Source organism: Cryptomeria japonica, chromosome 10, assembly GCF_030272615.1.
Source record: "Cryptomeria japonica chromosome 10, Sugi_1.0, whole genome shotgun sequence".
Classification (NCBI taxonomy): Eukaryota; Viridiplantae; Streptophyta; class Pinopsida; order Cupressales; family Cupressaceae; genus Cryptomeria; species Cryptomeria japonica.
In genome coordinates, this window is record NC_081414.1 from 806,948,454 (window position 1) to 806,971,013 (window position 22,560).

Consider the following 22,560-nt stretch of genomic DNA (forward strand, 5'->3'; position numbering starts at 1 on the left):
AAGTAAAAGATTTGAGTGATTCAAATCATTTTAAGAAGACTACGGATTACATGTATCCTTTTGTATATGTTGATCAATATATATTGTTCTCTAATGTTATGATACTATTCATACGTTCTTTGCTACTTATGGTGCACTTAAATTTCTATTCTTATCTTAGGGTTTTTGTTATTCTTTTTGTAAATTGCTCAAAATTTAATAGCTAGTAAGCTCTAGTTGCATTGCATTGAGCTTGGTTTGAAATAAATATCATTATAACCCACCAGTATGGAATTATAGTTGTAGCTTTGGTTATAATCTATTGAGATAGGTTGCATATATTAATATAAGGCTCTCCATATATTAGGTCTTGTGATCGAAGATTATGACAAAATAGATGATGACAAACAGGTTCAACTTTTACAGACATGAAAATAGGAGAACCAAGTAGCTCCCACCACCTTGTTCCTGGGAATTTAGCCTGATCTTCTAATAGTGAATTTTTTATGTCACGCTAATCTAAAAAATATCTTTCTTCTCTGCCCTAAATTTTTAGGACTAGGGTGTCCTACCCTCCTAGTCCTGATAATAAATGGAGTTGTTATCTTGCTTTCATAATTTAATTTTAAATTTAATTCAAGATCTCCATAATGTTCCTTTTTGTGCATATGATGATAGTTCATATTTCTCTTTCATCCATAGCTATGATTTTCTCTCTCCCCAGGATCCTCTTACCCTTGAAGACACTTTAGTGCAAGAAAAGATTATTAACGCTTATTTTAAAACTTCCTCTCCTAGGAATGAACTTTTGATGAATGATGTTTATCTTTCTCCTAAGATGTCCCACTCTCATAAGGATATCCTAGAGGAAGAGGATGATATCATAAATACCTTCCTTAATGTCTCTTTAACTTCCATACATGGTATTCCTCCTAGAGATGAAACATTAATGAGTTCTTGTACCCCTCCTAGAATACCTTTTATTCATGAGGAAAAAGTCAAAACTCCTATCAATGATCTCTCTAATGGAAGAAGCATTGAAGACAAACATGACACATTATTCTTTTCATAAAGGTAATTTAGTGCAAGGGAGTCAAGTTAAACATGTTGGTATATCAATCTCTCTATATCCTTCTTATTCTCCTAGAGATTATATTGATCATCAACATATTTATAGGCAATATGATGTTATATACTTTATTCACAACCTATCTCCTAACATAAAATTTAGCAAAGATGAGGCCTTAGATGATGAAAATCCTCCTTCCCAATCTTCCAAAGGGTAGATAAATAATGATGATGAAATAGGAGAATTTCCCTACAAAGGATATCACTTCTTCATATAATTATCCCTTTGACCCTTCAACTTTTCCTTACACAACAAAGTTTGAATAAATACATAATGAAATACCTTCTCCTTTAAAATTGAGAACATCCTATGAAGTTGGATATGATATGATTTCAAAACAAGGCTATAGAGGACATGGACTTGGAAAGCATGACAAGGAATTAAGATTCCTATAGAATCTCTCACACAATTTAATAAAGAAGGTCTGGGATATCCTAATTCTCAAACATCTACAGAGGATGCTCGTAAAGTTTGAATTATTAAAGACTATTTTACAAGTCATGGAAACTATCGTCCATCCAAACATACTTTATCAAATAATCCTCCTTCTTCTTTACTAGTTCTCTTGCCTCAAGAAAACAATCCTTCTCCTTCCACTAGAATACCTTGTCCTATATCTCAAGAGACAAGACCTATCCATATTGACAATTAAAAAAAATAGTTGTACAAGAATATTTTAGAGATTGAGGTATGATAAGCATGATATTTTTCCTTTCATAAAATATAATAATAAGAACAAAGAGGGTGATGAGCATTGTCTTTTTTATCATTATTATTCCCAGTCTCTTGGAAATTGTAAAGCTTTTAAATAATTTTATAAATACCAATATGATCAAAACTCTCATAGTTCTTACAACTAATTTTTGATTTTTTCTTGGTAAAGAGGTAGTACCATAGCACTCCATTAACCTTATTATATTGCTCCTTACCCTATGACGTTATTAGTTTAACTTTAATGGGGGATCTTTGTCATATGTAGTGATGCATATTCAATTCCAATCATACTTGGACAACAACATAATTATTCCTTGTCTCTATTCTTGGGGAGAAAGGATAATATATTTAATTCTCTCTTTTTTAAAGATTGCATTTTCCGTTGAGTTATATTTTTCGTAACTTGAAATAATTTCTCATATTGAATTACCCTTCATTTGAATACATGTGTGGTCCTTGGTTAGGACCTATTATTTTCTTGAAATGGTACATATTTTATGTATAATCTCTCTTTAGAAGGAGTTTAATTATTCTCTTAGCTTGTTTGCTTGGGGTTATTTATTTTATCTTTCATCTCCTATGCTTTCTAAGGATCCACTTTTCTTATGATGAGTGGTGTGTTCTTATGATACAATGTCATTCCTTGTGTGAATTTGTTTGTTTTCTTAAGGATCCTCTCTTATGAAAGAGGTGTGTATCCTTGAGTACAACCTCTTCTTCACTTGAAAATGTATGTCTGTAATAAATGAACCCCTCACTTAGGGTCAAAAGTGTGTTATCCTTCATCAAGAATCCCTTTACACTTGTTGTAAGATATCTCTTTAACAACTATATTTTCATTGCTTATAAGAGTCATGCTCCTTTAGCTTGGATTTATGTACATTGTTTCCTAAAGGATATATCCTTGGTGATGAAGGTGTGTATCATTGTTTCTATCTTTCTTAAGCTATCGACATACCATTATGTTGACATCTTAAGGGGGCCATACACCACGCCCTCCTTGTACCATATTTTTTATTCAAAATTATAGATTTTTTAGAATAATGCCTTGATTGGCTATCCTTTTATATGTTTTATATGGGTTGTTGCATGATCAAAACCAGACGTAACTCTTAGATGAGATGCCTAATTCTCGAGACCAGATCTAGTCCTTTTGTATATCTTATGTGAGGTGTACATTCTTGAAACTAGATCTATCTCTTAGATGAGATGTTTTCATTCTTGAAACCGAACATATTGTTTTTCAATAATATTTCTTATACAAGTTGTTTCATTCCTGAAACTAGACCTAACGTCTTAGATGAGATGTTTAACTCCTAAAAATAGATGATGGCATATGCAGCAAGGTGAGTTGAGTAGCATAATGCTACTTGCTAAACCTTTAAGCTCTTCCTTTTTCAACTTGTTTATGGTAGGTTGAATACCAAGACAAAAGTTTCTATACTATTCAACCCTCCTTGTGTGGCATTTTTGAGATGAGTATAACTACCATAACACAAATTTCTAGACTATTATGACTCTCCTTCTATACATGAATCACACAACATAACACAATTTGTTCTCCTGTGAGTATTCATGTTCCCATGGATCACCTAGAATAACACAACTTACTAGCTTATGAATTCCATGATCTATCTTTCTTTTTTTCTCATGGATCACCTAGCATAACACAACTTGCTAGTCTATGACATCCATGTTCTCTCCTTTCTTCTCCCCATATTTTCATAGCTTTTCTACTTGTTGGAGCATGGTTCATCACTCGATGCATTCTCTTTTCATGTGACCACTTGTATTCCTGTAATGGTATTCCAAGAATGAGATTAGTGGTTGAGACATTTGGACTATCTAATTCTCTTTAGCTAGTTGACTTGGAGATTTTAGTACTATCCCCCTTTATTGTGTGTCTTTTGTCATTGTTTACCTTTGTTTGTCTTTTTTGTCTTTTTCTTCTTTTGTGTGTCCTTGCATATGATTGTGTAAGTTAATATCCTAAGATTGGGGGCTTGCTTCTTAAAAATTATTGATGTCCTAAGAAATCTTTGTGATCTTGCTTCTAGTTGCTCTTCTATCTCTTCATCATCTTTATACTTTACCATGAGTATTTTTAGACGATCATACTCTTGTTAAAGTGGGGGATAAAAGTAGCATCATAAATGGTAACCTTGTACTATGCTCCTACTTTAGCATATCCTATCTTCATTACCCCTATGCTTGTTTTGGCTCCTTTTTACTCCAAATCTGATGTCACTTGATTGTATAGCCAAGTGGGCCTCATTCCAAGTCCATGCCTGCTTATTTGCTGGTCTATTTGTCCTATTTTTGGAAGACAGGGGTATTGGGGTGACCCTATCTAGATTAAGATTCCACCACCACCTTGGTCCTCCTTAAACAAGACCCATTTCAAATATGGGTAGGCATTTCCCCTCACCAATAGATTTTGGTCCCCATGGCTCTACTTGATCATTGGAGGTTGGCCTAATTGGTAATTTAAATAGGAAACCCTATATAAGGACATTTTATGAATTCATTTTGACACCCACACTCTATCACTCTCATATCCCACCATTCATGCATTCGTCAAGCATTCGTCATCAAGAATTCTCAAGCACTAAAGGTAGAATTTTATCCCACCATTTCCTTCAAGCATCAGGGAGAAAAGTCACATCAATCTTCATGCAAGAATGTATGTTTTATTAGGTCATTCATGTGTTTGTCATGTTATTGCATTCAACATTTATGATCACATCTAAAGATCATTGTGTCATCAATCTTCTATCAACAATTGTAGATCTAAGGTATATTTTTCAACATTCACTTCAATATTTAAATTTCTTATTTCAATTGAATTGAAGGTTAATTCCTAAACTAGGGTTTGACCCAAGAAAAAACCCCTATAGACAACCCTTTTCTCTCTTTATATGTGTAGGAAATTGATTCAGGTATTACGATCAAAGATTCTAATATAATAGGTGATGGCAAATAGGTTTTGATTTTATTGATGCAAAAAAATAATGATTGGGTAGCTCCCACTGCCCTAGTCCCAAGAATTCAGCCCAGTCTTCTAATAATGAATTTGATGTATCTTCCTAATGCAAAAAAATATCATGCTTGTCTGCCCAGAAGTTGCAGGACCAGGATGCACTAACCTCCTAGTCCTTGCAATTTGGCCTAAATTTTAAGCTATTAGTTTTGATCCACTTTATTTTCTTAGATCTCTATTTGTGGCTCTGTGTGAAGTTAGGAACATTCTATTATTATTGTTTTAGTATAATTATTTATTGTTTTTCCCTATAGATTATAAAATTTTAAATTTCAACTCAACTCAAGGAGGAACACTAGTATGATCTACTTTCAATATCTTGGAGAGTTATATCAATCAAAGCCACCTTTCCTCCTTAATATTGGTGTGGATCTTATGGCCTTATTGATCCACTAAGTGGTAAAGCCCTACAATTTCACCACCAAATAATGCTAAATTGAAAATATTACACCTTTAGATTGGTGATGCAATGCTCTACAGATAAGCCTCTAGGTGTTGATGTAATAAATTGATAAATCATAACAAAATCCATCATGAAAAAATACTTGAAGATAACTTGTTGTAGCTTAATCATGCTTGTACTTATATTTTCTCATGAATGAAGGAATTAGGACTTGAAATAAAACTTGTGAATTATGAAAGATGATAAAATGAATTCAAGATGATGCCTTTATTAAGGTTTCTCAAGGCATTTTCACATTTAGGTTGAATTTCAATGGTTAATATCAAAATATAAAGATCAAATTAAATGTGCCAAGAATCAACACTTTGTCACATTTGAATTTAGACCCCTTTTGGAGGGACTATAGCACTATGTTCCATATTCCATCTAAAAAATGAACAAGTAAGGGTGATTCAAGAGTGCATAGGCCTAGGATATTGGATCAGGTTACCGCACAAGAATATGCCAACATTTTGGATGAGATAAGGAAACAAATAGGCTAAAAATGATCCAGAAGGAGAAACACTAAAGAAAGTGCCCAAAAAGGAGTGAAAAATTATAAAGGGTGATAATTTATGACACTACAATGTGTGATCTTGTTTATATAGAAAATTTTGAGGCATATGAATAACTGAGATGGTGACAAGTGTATTATAAGATTACCTATTTACAAGATAATTCTAGAAATATTCCTAATTCACCATGTAAAATTAATATGTGACCATGTGTGAAAATGTCCTAACTAGGAACTAATTAGATAATTTGTGTTGTTTATACTACAAAGAGCGAAACTTGATAGGAAATACCCTTGTTCACACCAAGCTCTCTTAAGTGCGACTTAGCAAGAATGGTGAAAAAATAAAAATGATAGAAGGATGGGTCCTAGATACTAGACCATGTTAGGTACACATGTAAAAATGTAATCTTTCAGATATGGAGAAAATAAAGAAAGCTAATGGTACATAATTTTTTAAAGATACCAAGAATACAAAAAAATATTCTTAAAATATGTGAAGGAAAAAAAACCGATGTGAGGGAAAAATTCCCACATAATAGAGAAGAAGATAAAATATGGAGCCCCCTGACTATAGGATATATTGCAATGTGATGTTAAAAATTTGACATAAAAGATGGTCCACAATTGTTATATAGCATTCTTCTGATTAGAAAGAAACAATACAAAAGTTGTATAATTAATTTCTTCCTATTCCTCAAATGAAGCCAATGGGAGAAATATTAATATGTACATATTATTTGAAAACTAATTGAGTGTCCCCATGTGGATGTTGAAAGTTTCCCCTTCCAAATCAAGCATTCTAGGCCACATTGATAAAAATGACAATGCAAAATCTAGTGGATATGTATGTAGAAAAAGATATAAATACTTAAGTATATCATCTACAAATAAATATGCCACCCTCAAATGGGTCTCAGAAGGTATACATACTCATGTCAAACTCTGATAATGATCATGTGGCAAATGAAAAAGTATGTTTGAAGGTTTCTTCACAACAACAAAAGAATAATCATCTCCATCAAAGATATGATTAAAATCATAAATTGTGTCTTCTAACCTAAAATATGAGACTCTACAAGAAAACTTACAATGCATATGAAGTAGTCATCTCAAGTAGCCATATCAAGGAGATAATGTACATCTTGGTACACTAAATCATAAGTAGTCTTGAATGTAGAAGCACAAGAATCATCAAAAGCAATAGTACATGGAGAATATGAGATCTTAATACTTACCATTGGATTATTATTTTCATCCCCAAATGGTTTTGTGTTGAAACTAGATTCTTTAATGTGAGCATCTAATGTTGGAATGCATGAAGTATTTAAAGGATAAGTAGAATATTTTATGGCCAAGTAGAATATTTTATGGCCCTTTTGTATTCAATATTTTTTTATAATAATTTAGCACTTCTAATATTTTTTCATCATATGGAATAGTATCAGAATCATCTAGGAGAATTAACATATCCAATTAAGATCAACTATGAGTTGAAAATCATTTAGATCTACATACATACTCAAAAAATTTATCTAAGATGAAATGGGAGAATTAAAATATGAGAAAATATTCCTTGTGTTGGTCTTAGTATTAAGATAGATGTTTTTAAGAATATAAATAGTATTAAAATATGAATTTCATTCTCTCAATTATTTGGTGATTGAGGAACCACTTCATAAAAGTAAACAAAGAGGTTAAGAAATTTGAAATGCTTCATCATACCATGTTGCCATGCATTCTAGTTTTTATTTCTTAATTCAATTATATAGCTTAATATATTGTGATAGCCATGATAGATTCCTCTACTTTTATCACATAGTAGACTAGTCAAGAGAGTCAATCCAACAAAAGTACAAGATTAACCCACAAATTCACTCAATCAAGAGACCTCTCAATAATATATAAGGTTGATATGTTCTAGTCAGTGTAATTAAAAGTGTCACTTGCCAAAAATAGTGAAGTGGATTTGGGTCTATTATATGCAAATGTTAAATCTGGCCACATAATCAAAATACAATTTTTAGATAGATTGGGATCAATTTGATCACACTATTATAAAATACAAGAAAAAATATGTGCTTTTAAGGAAATGTACCAAACAAAACTCTTAGGAGCAAGAATGCAACTAGTTCAATGATGTTAATGGTAACCTTAGATTTGCACTAACAAGATCCAAATTATAGTTTGGAAATATTCACATAAAGAACAAACCCCGAGATTTGATATTTTTATCAAGTGTTTTTAATTCTCTAGGTCATCATTCAATGCAAGAGAAGAGCGTAATCAAATTTTAAAAATCCAATAATATTTGTAGACTTGCAATAAATTTTTCACAAATCACTCTCAAATTTGAGAAGGGGATTTACATAGCTAAAGCTTTGATACTATGTTAAAGTCACTAAAGGAATCAACTTCACTTGATCACCTAGAAAACCATAATATCCTTTTAAAATAGAGAATTTAGCAAGAGCATAAATTGGTAATAATGGATTTAAAATATATTTTATGTAATGTAATCAATGATGTGCATATTTAGTCTATGAAATGTATGAATGAGACCTTGTTTAAATAGATAATATTGAGAGATGTGACTCAATAGAATGATTACAAGTTTCTTAATCTCATAGCATGTGACAAATAGGGACAAGATCACATGACTACAAGATATTTCTTGAAATATTTCTAACTCTTGATTAAACTTAACATGTTAACATGTGCAAAAAGGTCCTAATGAAGAGCTCGTTAGATAATGTACATTGTTCATTCTATAAAGGGGGAAACTAGATAGGAAATACCCCTATTCACACCAACATATTTTATGAGACTTTTTTGCAAGTTTTAGATAAAAATAGGCATAAGTTGATTAGTTTTAGTAGTGAAAATAGATTCGTTATCTCTTGTTGATAAATATTTCAAAAAATTTCAGCTAATTATGATATATGGGATAAAATCTATGCCCTTAGAAGAAACAATAAATTATTCTAAAATAGAAAAAGTGAGGTCTGTTTAGATCTAGGATCCACCAAATGAAATCACTTGGTAAAAACATATCTATTGTGAGAAGTTTCTTCTATATTTAGAGCATTGATACTAGGCAAGAGTTTACCCATTTGACTCTCATAACTTGTTATGTCTTGTAGAATAATGATATGAATTTCGCAAGAGATTTATAGAAAACCAACATGTAATGATATTATTGATATAATATATACAAACAATTAGAGATTGGATATAAGGAAGGGGTGAGGTGAGAAGGTAGGTGTGGATTCTAACCACCTTGTATGTGCATAGGACATGTGTGCCTAATTTGTCATTAGCAAGAGTTAGCTATTAAAAAAAAATGGTGAACATGTGTGTCATCCACATAAGGTGGAAAACAATCCAAAAGTTCAATTGAGCTAGTGCGAATATATCTTACCTAAAAATGGTAAAAACCACTAAATGTGAAATTGCCTTGTTTCTACTAGCAATTTTTAGCCTCAACTATAATAATAAATATAGTGCATATAAATCCTAGACTATAGATATGATAATGGTATAAGAAAAAAAGTTGTAATGTTCTCACCGAAAATTTATGAATAATTTTATATTTGATAATTATAAATTTGCAATATAAAGTGTAATAACATTGAAAGCACAAAAACTAACCAGCTAATCTTGCACTAAAAGAATAAATTAAATGAAACTTAATAAAATGCCATAACTAGATGTGAAATCTAATTTACAATAGCAACAAACAATATAACTCCAAACCCCAAAATTCATGCAAAACCCACACTAACTATTACAGCATTGCCAATGTCATTGTAAAAGCTACAAACTAATATTATTTGATTTTCAAATGAAATATACATAACGATGGTTTTTTATAAGCTTAATAATAGTTTTACAAACCCTTGCACAACACACACAACACACACAAAACACCAAACTATAAAGAAAATTTCATAATTATGCTAAGAAACTCATTACACACTATAACCCACAATGCCAAAACACTTATGCTCGACAGATTCTTCTAATAGTGGGAACAAAGTTGCAAGTTATAATAACGAAAATGGCGTTGGACATCCAAGATACAAATCCTGTTGTGCGAGGAGCTCCAGTGGTGAATCCCAATGATCAACTCTTTTGGTTCAAACGACCCCGCCTAATTCTCCATCTCATTCATTTTTCCCTATTTCAGGTTACAATTTTTTTTGCTGAAAACCTTCTTTCAAGTTTCATCTTTCTATGTTTCACAAATTGTAATCGTAGAGAGCTTGTTTTGCAGAGCGCTTTTCAACTTGCTTTTTTCTTCTGGGCATGGGTAAGGAAGAAACATCTACGTTCAAAAACTATCATTTCTATTTTTACATAAGTTCAATTCTTGGCTTGATAGAATTTTCTCTGCCCTAACAAATTCATAATCATATAATGGATGCAGTACGAGTATGGCCTGGAATCCTGCTTCCACAAACAGATCGCCAATATTGTAGTTAGAGTAAGCTTGGGGTAAGTTTATTTGACCTGCTAAATCTTTTGAATGCATGAGGTTTTTACAGTTCATAATAATTTAGTTTGATGATTTTTATATTTGATTGCGTGAGATTATTTTTCATCAACGTTTCAGATCAAGCTTCATGATCTATCGTCAAGATGAAAACTAAAAAAAAAAACAGATACATTAAATATTCATCAGATCAAGCTTCATGACCTATCATCAGGATACATTAAATTGAGATATTTTTAACCTGAAATTTGTTTTTATATGATTAGGGTTACAGTTCAAATACTGTGCAGCTATGTAACTCTCCCTCTCTACGCTCTTGTTACACAGGTATGTATTGATAGCTGAACACATTTCATTTCTTGTTTCTAAAGTAGCATTGTAAGAATGAAATATGGGTTTTGTTATTGCAGATGGGTACAGACATGAAAACAACCATATTTGGTGAAAGAATAGCCACGTCCTTGAAGAAGTGGCACCAGAGAGCTACGAGGAACCTTAGGGAAAGGCAAGAAAATGTATCAAGTGGACCAACAAATTCACCTGAAGGATCTTCTCCAGTTCATCTTTTCCACAATTACAAAAGTGTAAGAGACCCAGAAAGCTTAGAGCAAATGGAACAATTTGAACATAAGCTTAGACCTTCATCTTCTTACGATCTTCGCCTGAATGCCAATAATGATTCCAAGGAAGAAATACAGGGAGACACACAAGACGTTGAGACAGATGCTTCTGATTTCAGCTTTCACTTATCCAAGTAATAATGATTGTTGCGAGAAAAGAGCAACAAAATGATGGCAACTTTCAAAGTTTTGCTATATATGTCAAAAGACCTAAACAACGAGGGTTCTCTTAAGTCAAGTAAAACTATGTACGTAGAAGCAGCATGAGTCAACAAATAAGAAAACTAATGAGGTAGGGTTTATTATTTAGCCTCATAATAAGGTAAAAACACCAAAGTCAATAACTGAGAAAACTTCTTTAGAGATAGCTTATGTGCTGTACAAAAATGTATTTAAAAAAATGTTAATAGTTACTATTTGTAATTGATCAAGTGTTATAAGAATAGAGAGAAGGAAGGGTGATACATTATTATAGTTATTATTAAATGATATTTATATATTAATATTTATAGATTTATTGATGTGGTATTATGTGAAATGATTGATTGTTCAATATCTAGAAGTGTAGTACAAAACCAATAAATTTTAAATAAGAATGTTTATAAGTTATTTGATGGCATATATAGATATATTTGACTAGTAGCAAGCATATTAGCTTGATAACTAAATTAATACAAAATAAGCATATAGAAATATGAAATAGATTCAAAAATTAAATTAATTATTTCTTATTTTACATCTTTTTAGTTTACATCCATTATGCCTTTGGAAATATATGACAAACAAGATTTTGGTTGCAATTTTCGCATATAATAAAGGACCTTGATATTACAATTTAAGGAATTGTCATTTTATTTGCATAATAGTATGGGCAAGACATTAATTTTTTCAATAAAATAAAAAAATACTATTTCATTTCTTGATAAGAACAACCTATATTTATACATGTGAAAAGTGATGAGTAGTTACATTTTATATTTGAATTGTGTTATATTACAATAGATAATGATGTGCATGTAATTTTTAACAAAAATTTAGAAATCTAACTTGTACATGTTTTCCCCATAGTCAATATGTACATAGAATAATTGAAATGTACATATATATTGATGTAATTTTTTATAATGTATTGTTTATGTTACAAAATAAACACATTAGATATACTAACACAACTATAGAACTTTATGATCAACTACCTTAATATATGTAAACCAATATTAATTTTTTTAAATTTGAATATGATTAATATAATTGACTAAATTATGAATATATACAATAATTTTTTAACTAAACAATTTAAAAAATGTAATCTGAATCTTAATGTAGATGACATTAATGGGTAATATGCTTATTATACATCAATATGTTTTAGATAACACCATTTGATTTAACTTAAAAAATATTTAGTTTCATTATTCAAATAAAAAATGTGTATATTCATCTCAAACAAATGAATTTCAATAGAACATTAAAGAATCCGACAAAACAAAAAATAATATAGTGAAAAATGCATTCTAATATATTTTCCATTTAATTTTGTGAATATTTAATGTAATGTCTTGATACTTGTACATGAATATAAACTACATAATATTATACAAAATTGATCTAATTGTCAAACTTCTAATCGATGCTTATTAAAGAATAATGATATGTTAATTTTCACATAGTACTTTTATTTGCATATACTCCCAATATATTAGATTAATGTGTTTCTTATCCATATATTAGTCCTTAGATTAACTTTTTCCTTCATGATTTATTCTTCTTGTATGAACTGAAGTCAAGCAAACCACTGCAATTTCCACTAATAGCATGAACTCAATTTGTTGAAATTCAATTAATCAACTAGTCCCTTTTTTCTTTTCTTCCTTTGTTATCCTATGTACATGCTTCTATATCATCATCTCATTAAATAATCTTGACTCATTCTAGGAGGCATAGTCAAGCAAACCACTACAATTTCCACTAATAGAATGAACTCAATTTGTTGAAATTCAATTAATCAACTAATCCCTTTTTTCTTTTCTTCCTTTGTTATCTTATGTACATGCTTCTATATCATCATCCCATTAAATATAATATCTTGACTCATTCTAGGAGGCATTAGAAAGGAAAATTAATATTTTTCCTTACACAAATATATCCAATTTTACGCCTTTAATTTTTTCTCTATATTTTATCCCTTACTAATAATCAATTTCTCATTTTCAATGGGTAATCTCTTAATTATCATGATAATTTATTAAAGTTTTGTTTGGACTTTCTTATTTATGTTATAATTTTAAGAGTACAATGAGTTTGTAATTAGACTAGAGTTATTAAAATTAAATGTTTAATACTTGGTGTCGAGTATATTTTAGATCCCAAGTTTCTTATTAAATTCAATTTACCAAGAGACAAAGGTCCAATAAAAAATATTTTTAAATCCTTATATTATCACTCTAAGAAAATATGATCATAATATAATTTATGTTCTAGTCAATCAATTGGGCCTAGAATTTAATACCATCATATATGTCAAACACACCAACCCCTACCATTTTGGATCAAGTTGTAATCTAAAGTCTAGGAAAGTACTATCATAACTCCACATTACATGTCTTGTCACAATGAAAATAATAAACACACCGCTAATTTTTTTCATTTCATACATCTTGACATTTTTATGGCCCTTCCTAATGTATAGTTTTTCTTAAAATATCCCTGTTTTTAGCATATATATTTGGTACCTATTTTAATGAAAAAAATTTAGATCCTTGTTTATTGTACCCTTCATATATGTAACTAAATATTTCATCTCAACCACTATCACACCTATCTCTAAATGAAAAGTATTCAAAGAATTTTTATTTGAGATTATGAAAACAAATACTTTAGTAATACTTTTATAATATAAAAAACAATATTGACCATAACTATTTAATGCCAATACATGATTTTTTTTTTCTTATAAATATAAATAATATAGTTATGAATGTTTTTTTTAATAAATTCAGTCAAATATTTTATTAATGGTGGTCCCTTCTCAATCTCCATTTTCTGTTAGGATCACTAGCACCACTTTTTTCTAAACGTAACATTCTTCCTCACGATCATCCTCATCTTTTGACATACCATCATTTTGGTAAAAAAATTTGAACATTTATATGAGAAGGTAGAATTGGGCAACCCTTTAATGTTGCCTACATACTTCGGCAACAAGAAACTGACAATGAGATTCAATATTTTCCATTCATAAAGTGTGAGCATAGTATGAGAAAGCCTTATTTTATCCAAAGTCCCACACAACTTCATCTCTTTGGCCACTTCCTTTATAGCAATGTCCATTAACTTAATTCCAGCAGCTTCAAAGAAATTAGTAAGCATGGGTGGTTTATTAGTGTAATGAGAAACTGTGGCATAGAATGCCACCGAACTGTAACAATTGGAGCTGAGCCCATTTGAGTATTTCGAATCATATTCCACTGATAGATCGCATGCCTAAAGAGTTCCATATGTAACGCCAATATTTACCCACTCCACTGTTGAATAGAATTCAAATTCTCTAGCACCAAGAAGCCTAATAAAATTATCATTCTAGAGGATATGGTGAGAAGTAAATGACTAGATTTTTCTACGTTTATGTTCCCACATTTTACATGCAGGTTTGCTAGTAGTCGCCATTATATATCCTGATAAAGCTCCCCTTTCATATAAGTTGTCCATATTCCATTCTGTATATGAACTTGAAATCTTCAAGGTTGACTCCCTTGTTTATGTTGTGAACTTTCACTCAGTCATTGCATGACCAGGCCTTGTAAGGTGAGTCATCCCACCAAATGTTGCCATACTGAACAGTCATTTTGAACATATTTATTCTTATGGCGGCTCTCAATCATTCATTCCAGGGTATTGCATATCTTTCCAATGCTTTCTGCAACACTATACGAGCATATTAAAGATGCCCATAGTTTACAATTGTTAGCATATTGTGAGACCTTATCTCTATCAAAAAGTTCACATTCCAATAATCTCCTGTTCTTAGTCTACATTTCCACGCTGTTTTGTGAAAGGAAGGGGTTTTGAAACCCCTTTCTGTTCCGAAGCTAGTTTTACATCCTTGTTAAAGTGCTCAAAAAATACTTATCTAAAACATTCACTAGTGTTTTTATTTTTGGAGGTTGCTTAAGTTTATTTAGGCGTCATTAGTTAGTTACATAAATATTATGTCTTAATGTTTATCTTTCATAAATATTTGTAGTTGAGTCGATAGTGGTTGGTTTCTACCTATCTTATGTACTCTCTCATCTTATTATGTCTTAATGTTTATCTTGCATAAATATTTGTAGTTGAGTCGATACTGGTTGCATAAATATTTGTAGTTGAGTCAATAGTGTTTGGTTTCTACCTATCTTATGTACTCTCTCATCTTATTGAGACACATGACTTCATCGTGTGTTCTCACATCTCATACCTTTTGCTTAACAGGCTATTGCACATTTTTAGTTCATCTCATTTCAATATATTATTTTCACTCTCTGATGAAATATTATTTTTCCTCTTTCTGTGAAAATTATTTGTAAGTTATGATCTTGACTTGAGAGCTCGCTTTAACATAGTATGAGAGCCTATCTTCCTAAGTTCTGAGGCATTCACCAGTCGTTGCTGAGATCCTGGCTACGCTCAGCTGTATAATTGCTTCTACAGATTCGCAGAGGATGATTTTTGGTGTTTAGAATTTTTTTGAAGAAAATTTTATACTTTGCCTTATTATAAAGTCTTTGTGGCAATATCTTTTATCTTTGGTTCGAGGTTATATTCAGGTGACTATGGTTGGCTTGATGTTTCATTTGCAGCCATACTGCCTAATGCTGCATTCATATTATGGTTCACCTGCGATTCTTGCTTTGATCAGGCCGATATCTATTGTCTGGGACCTCACCGACCTTTGCTGCATACTTTAAAGATTTCAGAGGTTTGATTTTATTATTGGTAGCCATCATTTAATTTCAGTGGCTCATTATTGTTGTGAAGTCATGCATTTGTATCGACCCTCACTAACAGCTTCGTCATCCAAATTGGATCGATTTTGTAACGACAACGCAAAAGGATTCATATTTTCACAATTTTTTTTAATTTTACAATATAATCAATACATGTGAATATGATATCATGAAACATATATTCAATGCAGTAATCAATTAAATTGTCATAATTCATAATTTCAATTACATCATAAATGACAATAGAGTTATAGAACTAGCAATATCTGATAGCAAACCACATGAGCTCTATGAGATAATGTAGACGTCTCCTCCATATCTTATTCTGATTGCTTGAGGTGCAATGTGATCCCAGCATAGTGGATTAGTCCCAATCCACCTCTCTATATAGATTTTGAGACCCATGGTGAGAGAGAGACATTGATTTGGTCCATCTCCTAATGACCAAACTCCTAAGTTGTTGATTGTCTCAAGGTTCAGATACTTAAAACATGTTATTCCACATTATGATATTACTTGAGTTGTTATCTATCTATTCCCATCATAAATTCTCCTTTCTTTGCAATCCATCGGATGACTAAGCAACAAGGGCATCCATAGCCAGTATGTAGCTGGCCTCTAGGCCCACATGTTCTTGGCGGAATCCATCCAATTATCCTAGATCCAAGTGTGTAGCCCTCGTTTGCATGCAACTAGCAGTAGCCATCTACTAACTAGGGGTACAACTCACACTCTACCTACACAATACGCTCCTTGACTACTATCAATCTCGAGCAGATAAGATTATCTAGAGCGGGTCATAGGATTTATCCCTCAAATAGAGATGACTAGTCTACATCTTAGAGAAATACTATGTTGGCAACATCAAGGAAGGAAAAATGAGAAGGGCAGGGGAAGGGGGGGGGGGGGGTTGATTTAGTTTTCACCAGATTACACAATTTAAGCACAATCTTAGATCTGATCAACTGCAGTAAGAACAAAGATAAACACAATAACACCAATATTTTGATGTGGAAAATCTAGTTAAGGGAAAAACCATGGTGGGAACATACCCACAATAAGATGATACCCTGCAGTACTATGTGTAAATATTACAATGAGGAATGCACATGCATTTAGGCACAATGACTAGAGCTCATTGCTCATATTACAATGACCCAGAGGGCTACAACACTCATGTAAGGTTCACTACCTTACAATAAAATTTGAACTATAATCCGACAAAGATGAACTGCAAGAATAGCATCTTCTAATGCCTGATGATAGTTCTAGTTAAGCTCATTTATTTTTTTTGCAACAATCTCTGCTAAATACACCACATCGAAAGATAAATTTTCTTATTCACACATACACCACTATCTGATAATGCTGACTTAAGGCCCATACCTCACCGAACCACAAATATAACAACTTTTTATACAAGGTCAGCCAAACCCTTAACACCTAATTATAAAATTGTATCACACGATACATAAATTGACCACCAGAGCAATACAATGCCATAGACAACATAGCACGGACCTAAATCAACTCCTCGAATGTGCATCATCATCAGAAATCTCGCCAAGATCAAATGCAACACGTTACACCACCAAAATAATTGCATACATGAAGAATATCACCGGACCCCAAATATCTTCAATAACTCGCACAAGGATCAATGTGCATCACCAAAATAACTAGAAAATGATTAGAAAACACCAAAAAACACGTTAGAAGCATCCACAATAGCTACACCAACACCACTTATTCAAATCTTCATCTATCAACACACTAACACTCAAGAACACTTAATATCAACAACTCAAACAAGAAAGATAGCTTGAGGAGCATCATATAATGAACTATCTAAAATGAAGATACACACAAACATCTTAAACACTCTTCATAATCCATAACCAAAGATCAGATCATATTGGAGCACAATGGATCAAACACCAGAACACTGCAACACTAAACACTGAAAACCAATCTCCATACCAGAATCCTCAACTCAATCAAATCATCACATAGCATCATGGAATTGATAAAGAATAAAATATCTCTAGTTGATTCAATATCCTAAATAGATAAACAAACCAGATCAACTCACTAGAAACACCGAATCACAAAAACAAAAATCTACAACACCAAAACACATGAATATGTTGACATCAAAGACAACAACATATCCTAGCAGAAGTAATATCCAACAATCTCTACCTTTGGCATTGATGACAACATATGAATGTGAAAACAATCAATACAAAGGAATAAATTACCATCAGCAAACACCCCCTGAAATCCTACACACAAAGCTCCAAAGATAAAGTGGTTTCTCACATGCTTCTCTTCCCCTTTGACAACAATGTCAAAGACAAAATGCAAATCATGCTTCTCTCCCTCTAAGAAGGAAAATGCCTCCCCATTAAGATAAACTCACAACTGAACATTCGAGCACACACTAACTAGTTTGGCTAAGTACCAACACCAACTCATCAACACAAATAAGAAGATAGGACTGTGAAGTCCACTAGATTGATGCATCTCAATGCACCTAGTTCTTATCAGGAGGGATAGAGACCCCTAACTTGTCTCTCAAATAGACAAATGTATCTGTAGGAAAAGGCTTAGTAAAACTATCTGCAATCTGATCTTTTTTAGATACATACTCTTGTTTTACTTCCTCATCACTGACCTTCTCCCTCAAGAAGTGATATTTAATTGTTATATGCTTTGTTTTGGAATGAAGTATCAAATTCTTCAAACTATTAATAGCACTTGAATTGTTACAATAAATAACTGTAGGCTCATCATACACAACTCTAATATCTTTCAACATTTGTTTCATCCAAACTACTTGCGTACAGTTGCTAGCAGCAATAATGTATTCAGTTTCAATAGTAGATACAGATATTGCATCCTATTTCTTACTTGCCCATGAAAACAATTTCTTCCGCAAAAATAAAGCTCCACTGGTAGTGCTTTTCAGGTCATCAGTATCACCTATGCAATCAACATCAATATAGGCACATAACATCTAATCATCATTCTTTAGATGCCATAAACCATAATGAACAGTCTGCTTCAAGTATCTAAAAATATTCTTCACTGCTGGTAACATGAGTCTCTTTAGGATCACCCTAAAATATAACACAAAGACAATCAACATGCATGATATCCTATCTAGTCTGAGTTAGGTACAACAGTCCACCAATAATAGATCCATACAAAGTCATATTAACTTTTGGAGATTCATCATGCTTAGACAACTTGCATCCAGTCGCCATAGGAGTTCCAATAGGTTTAGAATCAGGTAACCCAAACATTTTCAATAATTCCTTCACACACTTAGATTAAGAAATGAAAATACCTTTACTGATGTGAGTAATCTGTAATCATAAGAAGAATTTCATCTCACCTATCATAGACATCTCAAACTCCTTTTGCATATCATCAACAAATTTCATACTGAATTTATCATCTCCTCAAAAAATGATATCATCAACAAAGACTTCAAGAATCAAAATGTTATCGTTATCAACCTTAAAGTATAAGTTACTGTTATTAGTACCTTTACAAAATCCTAACTTCATCAAGTACTTAATCAATCTAGCATACCAGGTTCTAGAGGATTGCTTTAGTCCATACAATCCTTTCTTCAATTTACATGCCATGTCTCCTTCATCTAATAATGAAAATGCATCTACTTACTCAATGTAAACTTCTTCTTTGAAATCTCCATTCAAAAAGGATGACTTGACATCCATCTGATAAGCCTTGAAATTCTTGTAAACAATATATGCAAGCAACAATCTAATAGCTTCAATTCTAGCTATAGGGGAAAAAGTTTTTCTCATAATCAATACCTTCCATCTGAGAGCATCCTTTACACAATAATATTACTTCATTTCTTACCACTTCACTAGCCTCATTCAGTTTATTCTGGAATACCCATTTGGTACCAATCACATTCTTGTCCTTAGGTCTCAAAACAAAGCTCCCATGTGCTATTCTTCTCAATTTGTTTTAGCTCCTCTCCATAGCTTTTATCTAGTTCTTATCTTTACATGCTTGAGCAATATCTTTAGGTTCGATCTTGGAAATCAACCATATCTCTTTAGTAGCAAGTCTTTGTTAGACAACTCAGATAACTGGTGGACAACTGAGAGGGGGAGGGTGAATCAGTTGTCAACATATTATAGAAATTTAAGCATTAAAACCTTATTACCGGAATACATAAACCAAATATCGTAATAGTAGATATAGAAGTTAAGCACAAATATAAGCCACATAACATTTACCAACCATGCACAAAAGATAACACCAATATTTGTACATGGGAAACTAGGTAAAGGGAAAAACCATAGTGGGAAGCCTATCCATAGTCAGAAAATACTTTTGCAGTAAGTATGTGATTATAAAAAAAAAGGGGCCTACACATGCAAGAAGGCCAACAACCTAGAGCGTAATTCTCAACATAAAAGGAACCTCATTGGCTACAAAATAAATCCATACCATAATCCGAAAAGAAGAGTGAACTGCAAGAATATCATCTCCTATGAATGAGTACAGTTCCGATTAAGCTCAATAGGAGGTCTTAAACCTCTTTCACCAACCCAATTCGATCACCTATGATCAACCAAAACCTCTACATATAATTACAACCTTATTCGTACACAAATATTCCCATAACCTATAACCCGTGATATAAAAAGAGATCTTACATCATATTTATACCAACTTGGGACCTAAACAATTAGGTCAGCCACCTAAAAGATAATAAAACAAAGACATAACATAAAACTGCAATCCAATAATAACCCAAGTTGGCCTAAGCCCGAAACAATATAATCCAATCAATAAAAACTAATCGATAACGCATCGGGATCATCCACCAAAAGGTTACATAAATCGGTCCATAACCTCTCAGAATAAGACCAGACCAAAAATAGGTTGCCATAAACAAAATCGAACACCATCGATCAACAGGAACATGAATATGATAACCAACAACATCTCAATAACCATCTAGAAGCCAAACCAAGACCACTTATCAATTGCATCAAAATATCTTCAACAAAGCTCTGTCGGTAAAACCCTTACCGATGAACAAGAGGCTTACTAGAGGAAATGATAGCCTCAAAGTCATCAAATCCCAAACCAACTGATCGTGATACACATCTGAATAGAATGAATGATATATCCAAACCAATTCCATAAACCAAATAATATCGGAGCATACCGGATCAATATCATAATCCAACAGCTCTACCGCAACCTACAGGAAACCGATAAACAACCAAAATAGTTAGTGTTGACATGCATGAAAAACATCAATGGAACACATAATTAATTCCTCCAATTCGCCAACAATCTCCCCCTTTGGCATTGATGGCAACACTAGATGTGAAAAACATTCTAGTGCCAAGAAATGCCAAACTAATCTCCCCCTTTGGCATTGATGGCAACACTAGATGTGAAAAAAATTCAAGTGCCAAGAAATGCCAAACTAGTCGCCCCCCAAAGGAAGATAGACAACAATCTCCCCAAACTGATATAACAATGAAGTTCTGAACCAATAGACCATACTCTCCCTATGAAAGATATCTTGGTTAAGCTCTGATCTCTCTCCTTTGACTGATATTTTTGTTAAGCTCTATTTTTCACAAATATCTCTCCCCCTTTAACATCAAAGCCAAAAATCTGACATAAACATCAAAGAAAAATCATTAATCCACTAAACCACACAATTGACTACTCCCCTTGAGTAGTAGCAGCAACACATCAATCTAGAATGAATAGAAGCTCTAATAGATGCAAGTTGGACTGATGCCAATCAGCATCACTCAAGTCTCTACTTGATGGGCAGAGACCCCCAATCTATCTCTGAAGTACTCAAATGATTACTTAGGCAAAGGTATAGTGAAGATATCTGCAATTTTCTCTTTAATGTTCACATAAACCATTCTAACTTCCTTTTCTTCCACCTTCTCCTTCAAAAAGTTATACTTGATAGATATGTGTCTTTTCTTAGAATGAAATACCGGATTCTTTGATATGTCAATAGCAGTAGAGTTATCACAGTGAATAACTATCGGTTCATTAAAATCTACCCTTATATCCTTCAACATTTGTTTCATCCATAGAACTTGTGTATAGTTAGTATCTGAGCAACAAAATACCCAGCTTTAGCAGTAGATAAAGAAGTACATGATTTTTTCTTGTTGATCCATGAAACAAGTGTCTTTCCAACAAAGAAAGCTCCACTGGATGTACTATTCCGATCATCAACATCTCCAACCTAATCTACCTCTTGTTGGTTAACAAATTTGTCAATCTGAACTCTCCTTCAAAATTGACCGTGTTCACCCGAAGACAAGTGACAATCATTCCAATAGTTGGAGAGATTGCAATCAAACCGCAATCTTCCTCTGTGTTTGAAAGGGGTAGCTCCCTCGTATGATAGGGGTATTTGTGATTTTTGTGTAATTTTGACCTAAAGGTACAAAAAAGAAGGAAATCAAAAAAATAAAGAAAGTAGATAACAAAAATCTCAATCGCAGACACATGAATACACGTTGAGATTCCACAATTGATAACCATTACAAGGGGGTTTAAGCATCAGATGGGTTTGAAACATGCAATGATGATGAATGATGC

The 22,560-nt window shown here is 32.3% G+C and overlaps 1 protein-coding gene across 1 annotated transcript in view; it reads left to right on the forward strand.

Annotated features, from left to right (window-relative positions):
* Positions 1-11,071, forward strand: part of LOC131859293 (MLO-like protein 6) — a 47,145-nt gene extending 36,074 nt beyond the window's left edge. The window contains exons 11-15 of the mRNA XM_059212885.1: positions 9,834-10,007; positions 10,095-10,130; positions 10,248-10,315; positions 10,580-10,640; positions 10,724-11,071. Of these exons, the coding sequence (XP_059068868.1) occupies positions 9,834-10,007; positions 10,095-10,130; positions 10,248-10,315; positions 10,580-10,640; positions 10,724-11,071 (687 nt within the window). The remainder of the gene's footprint in view (positions 1-9,833; positions 10,008-10,094; positions 10,131-10,247; positions 10,316-10,579; positions 10,641-10,723) is intronic.
* Positions 11,072-22,560: the final 11,489 nt, after the last annotated feature.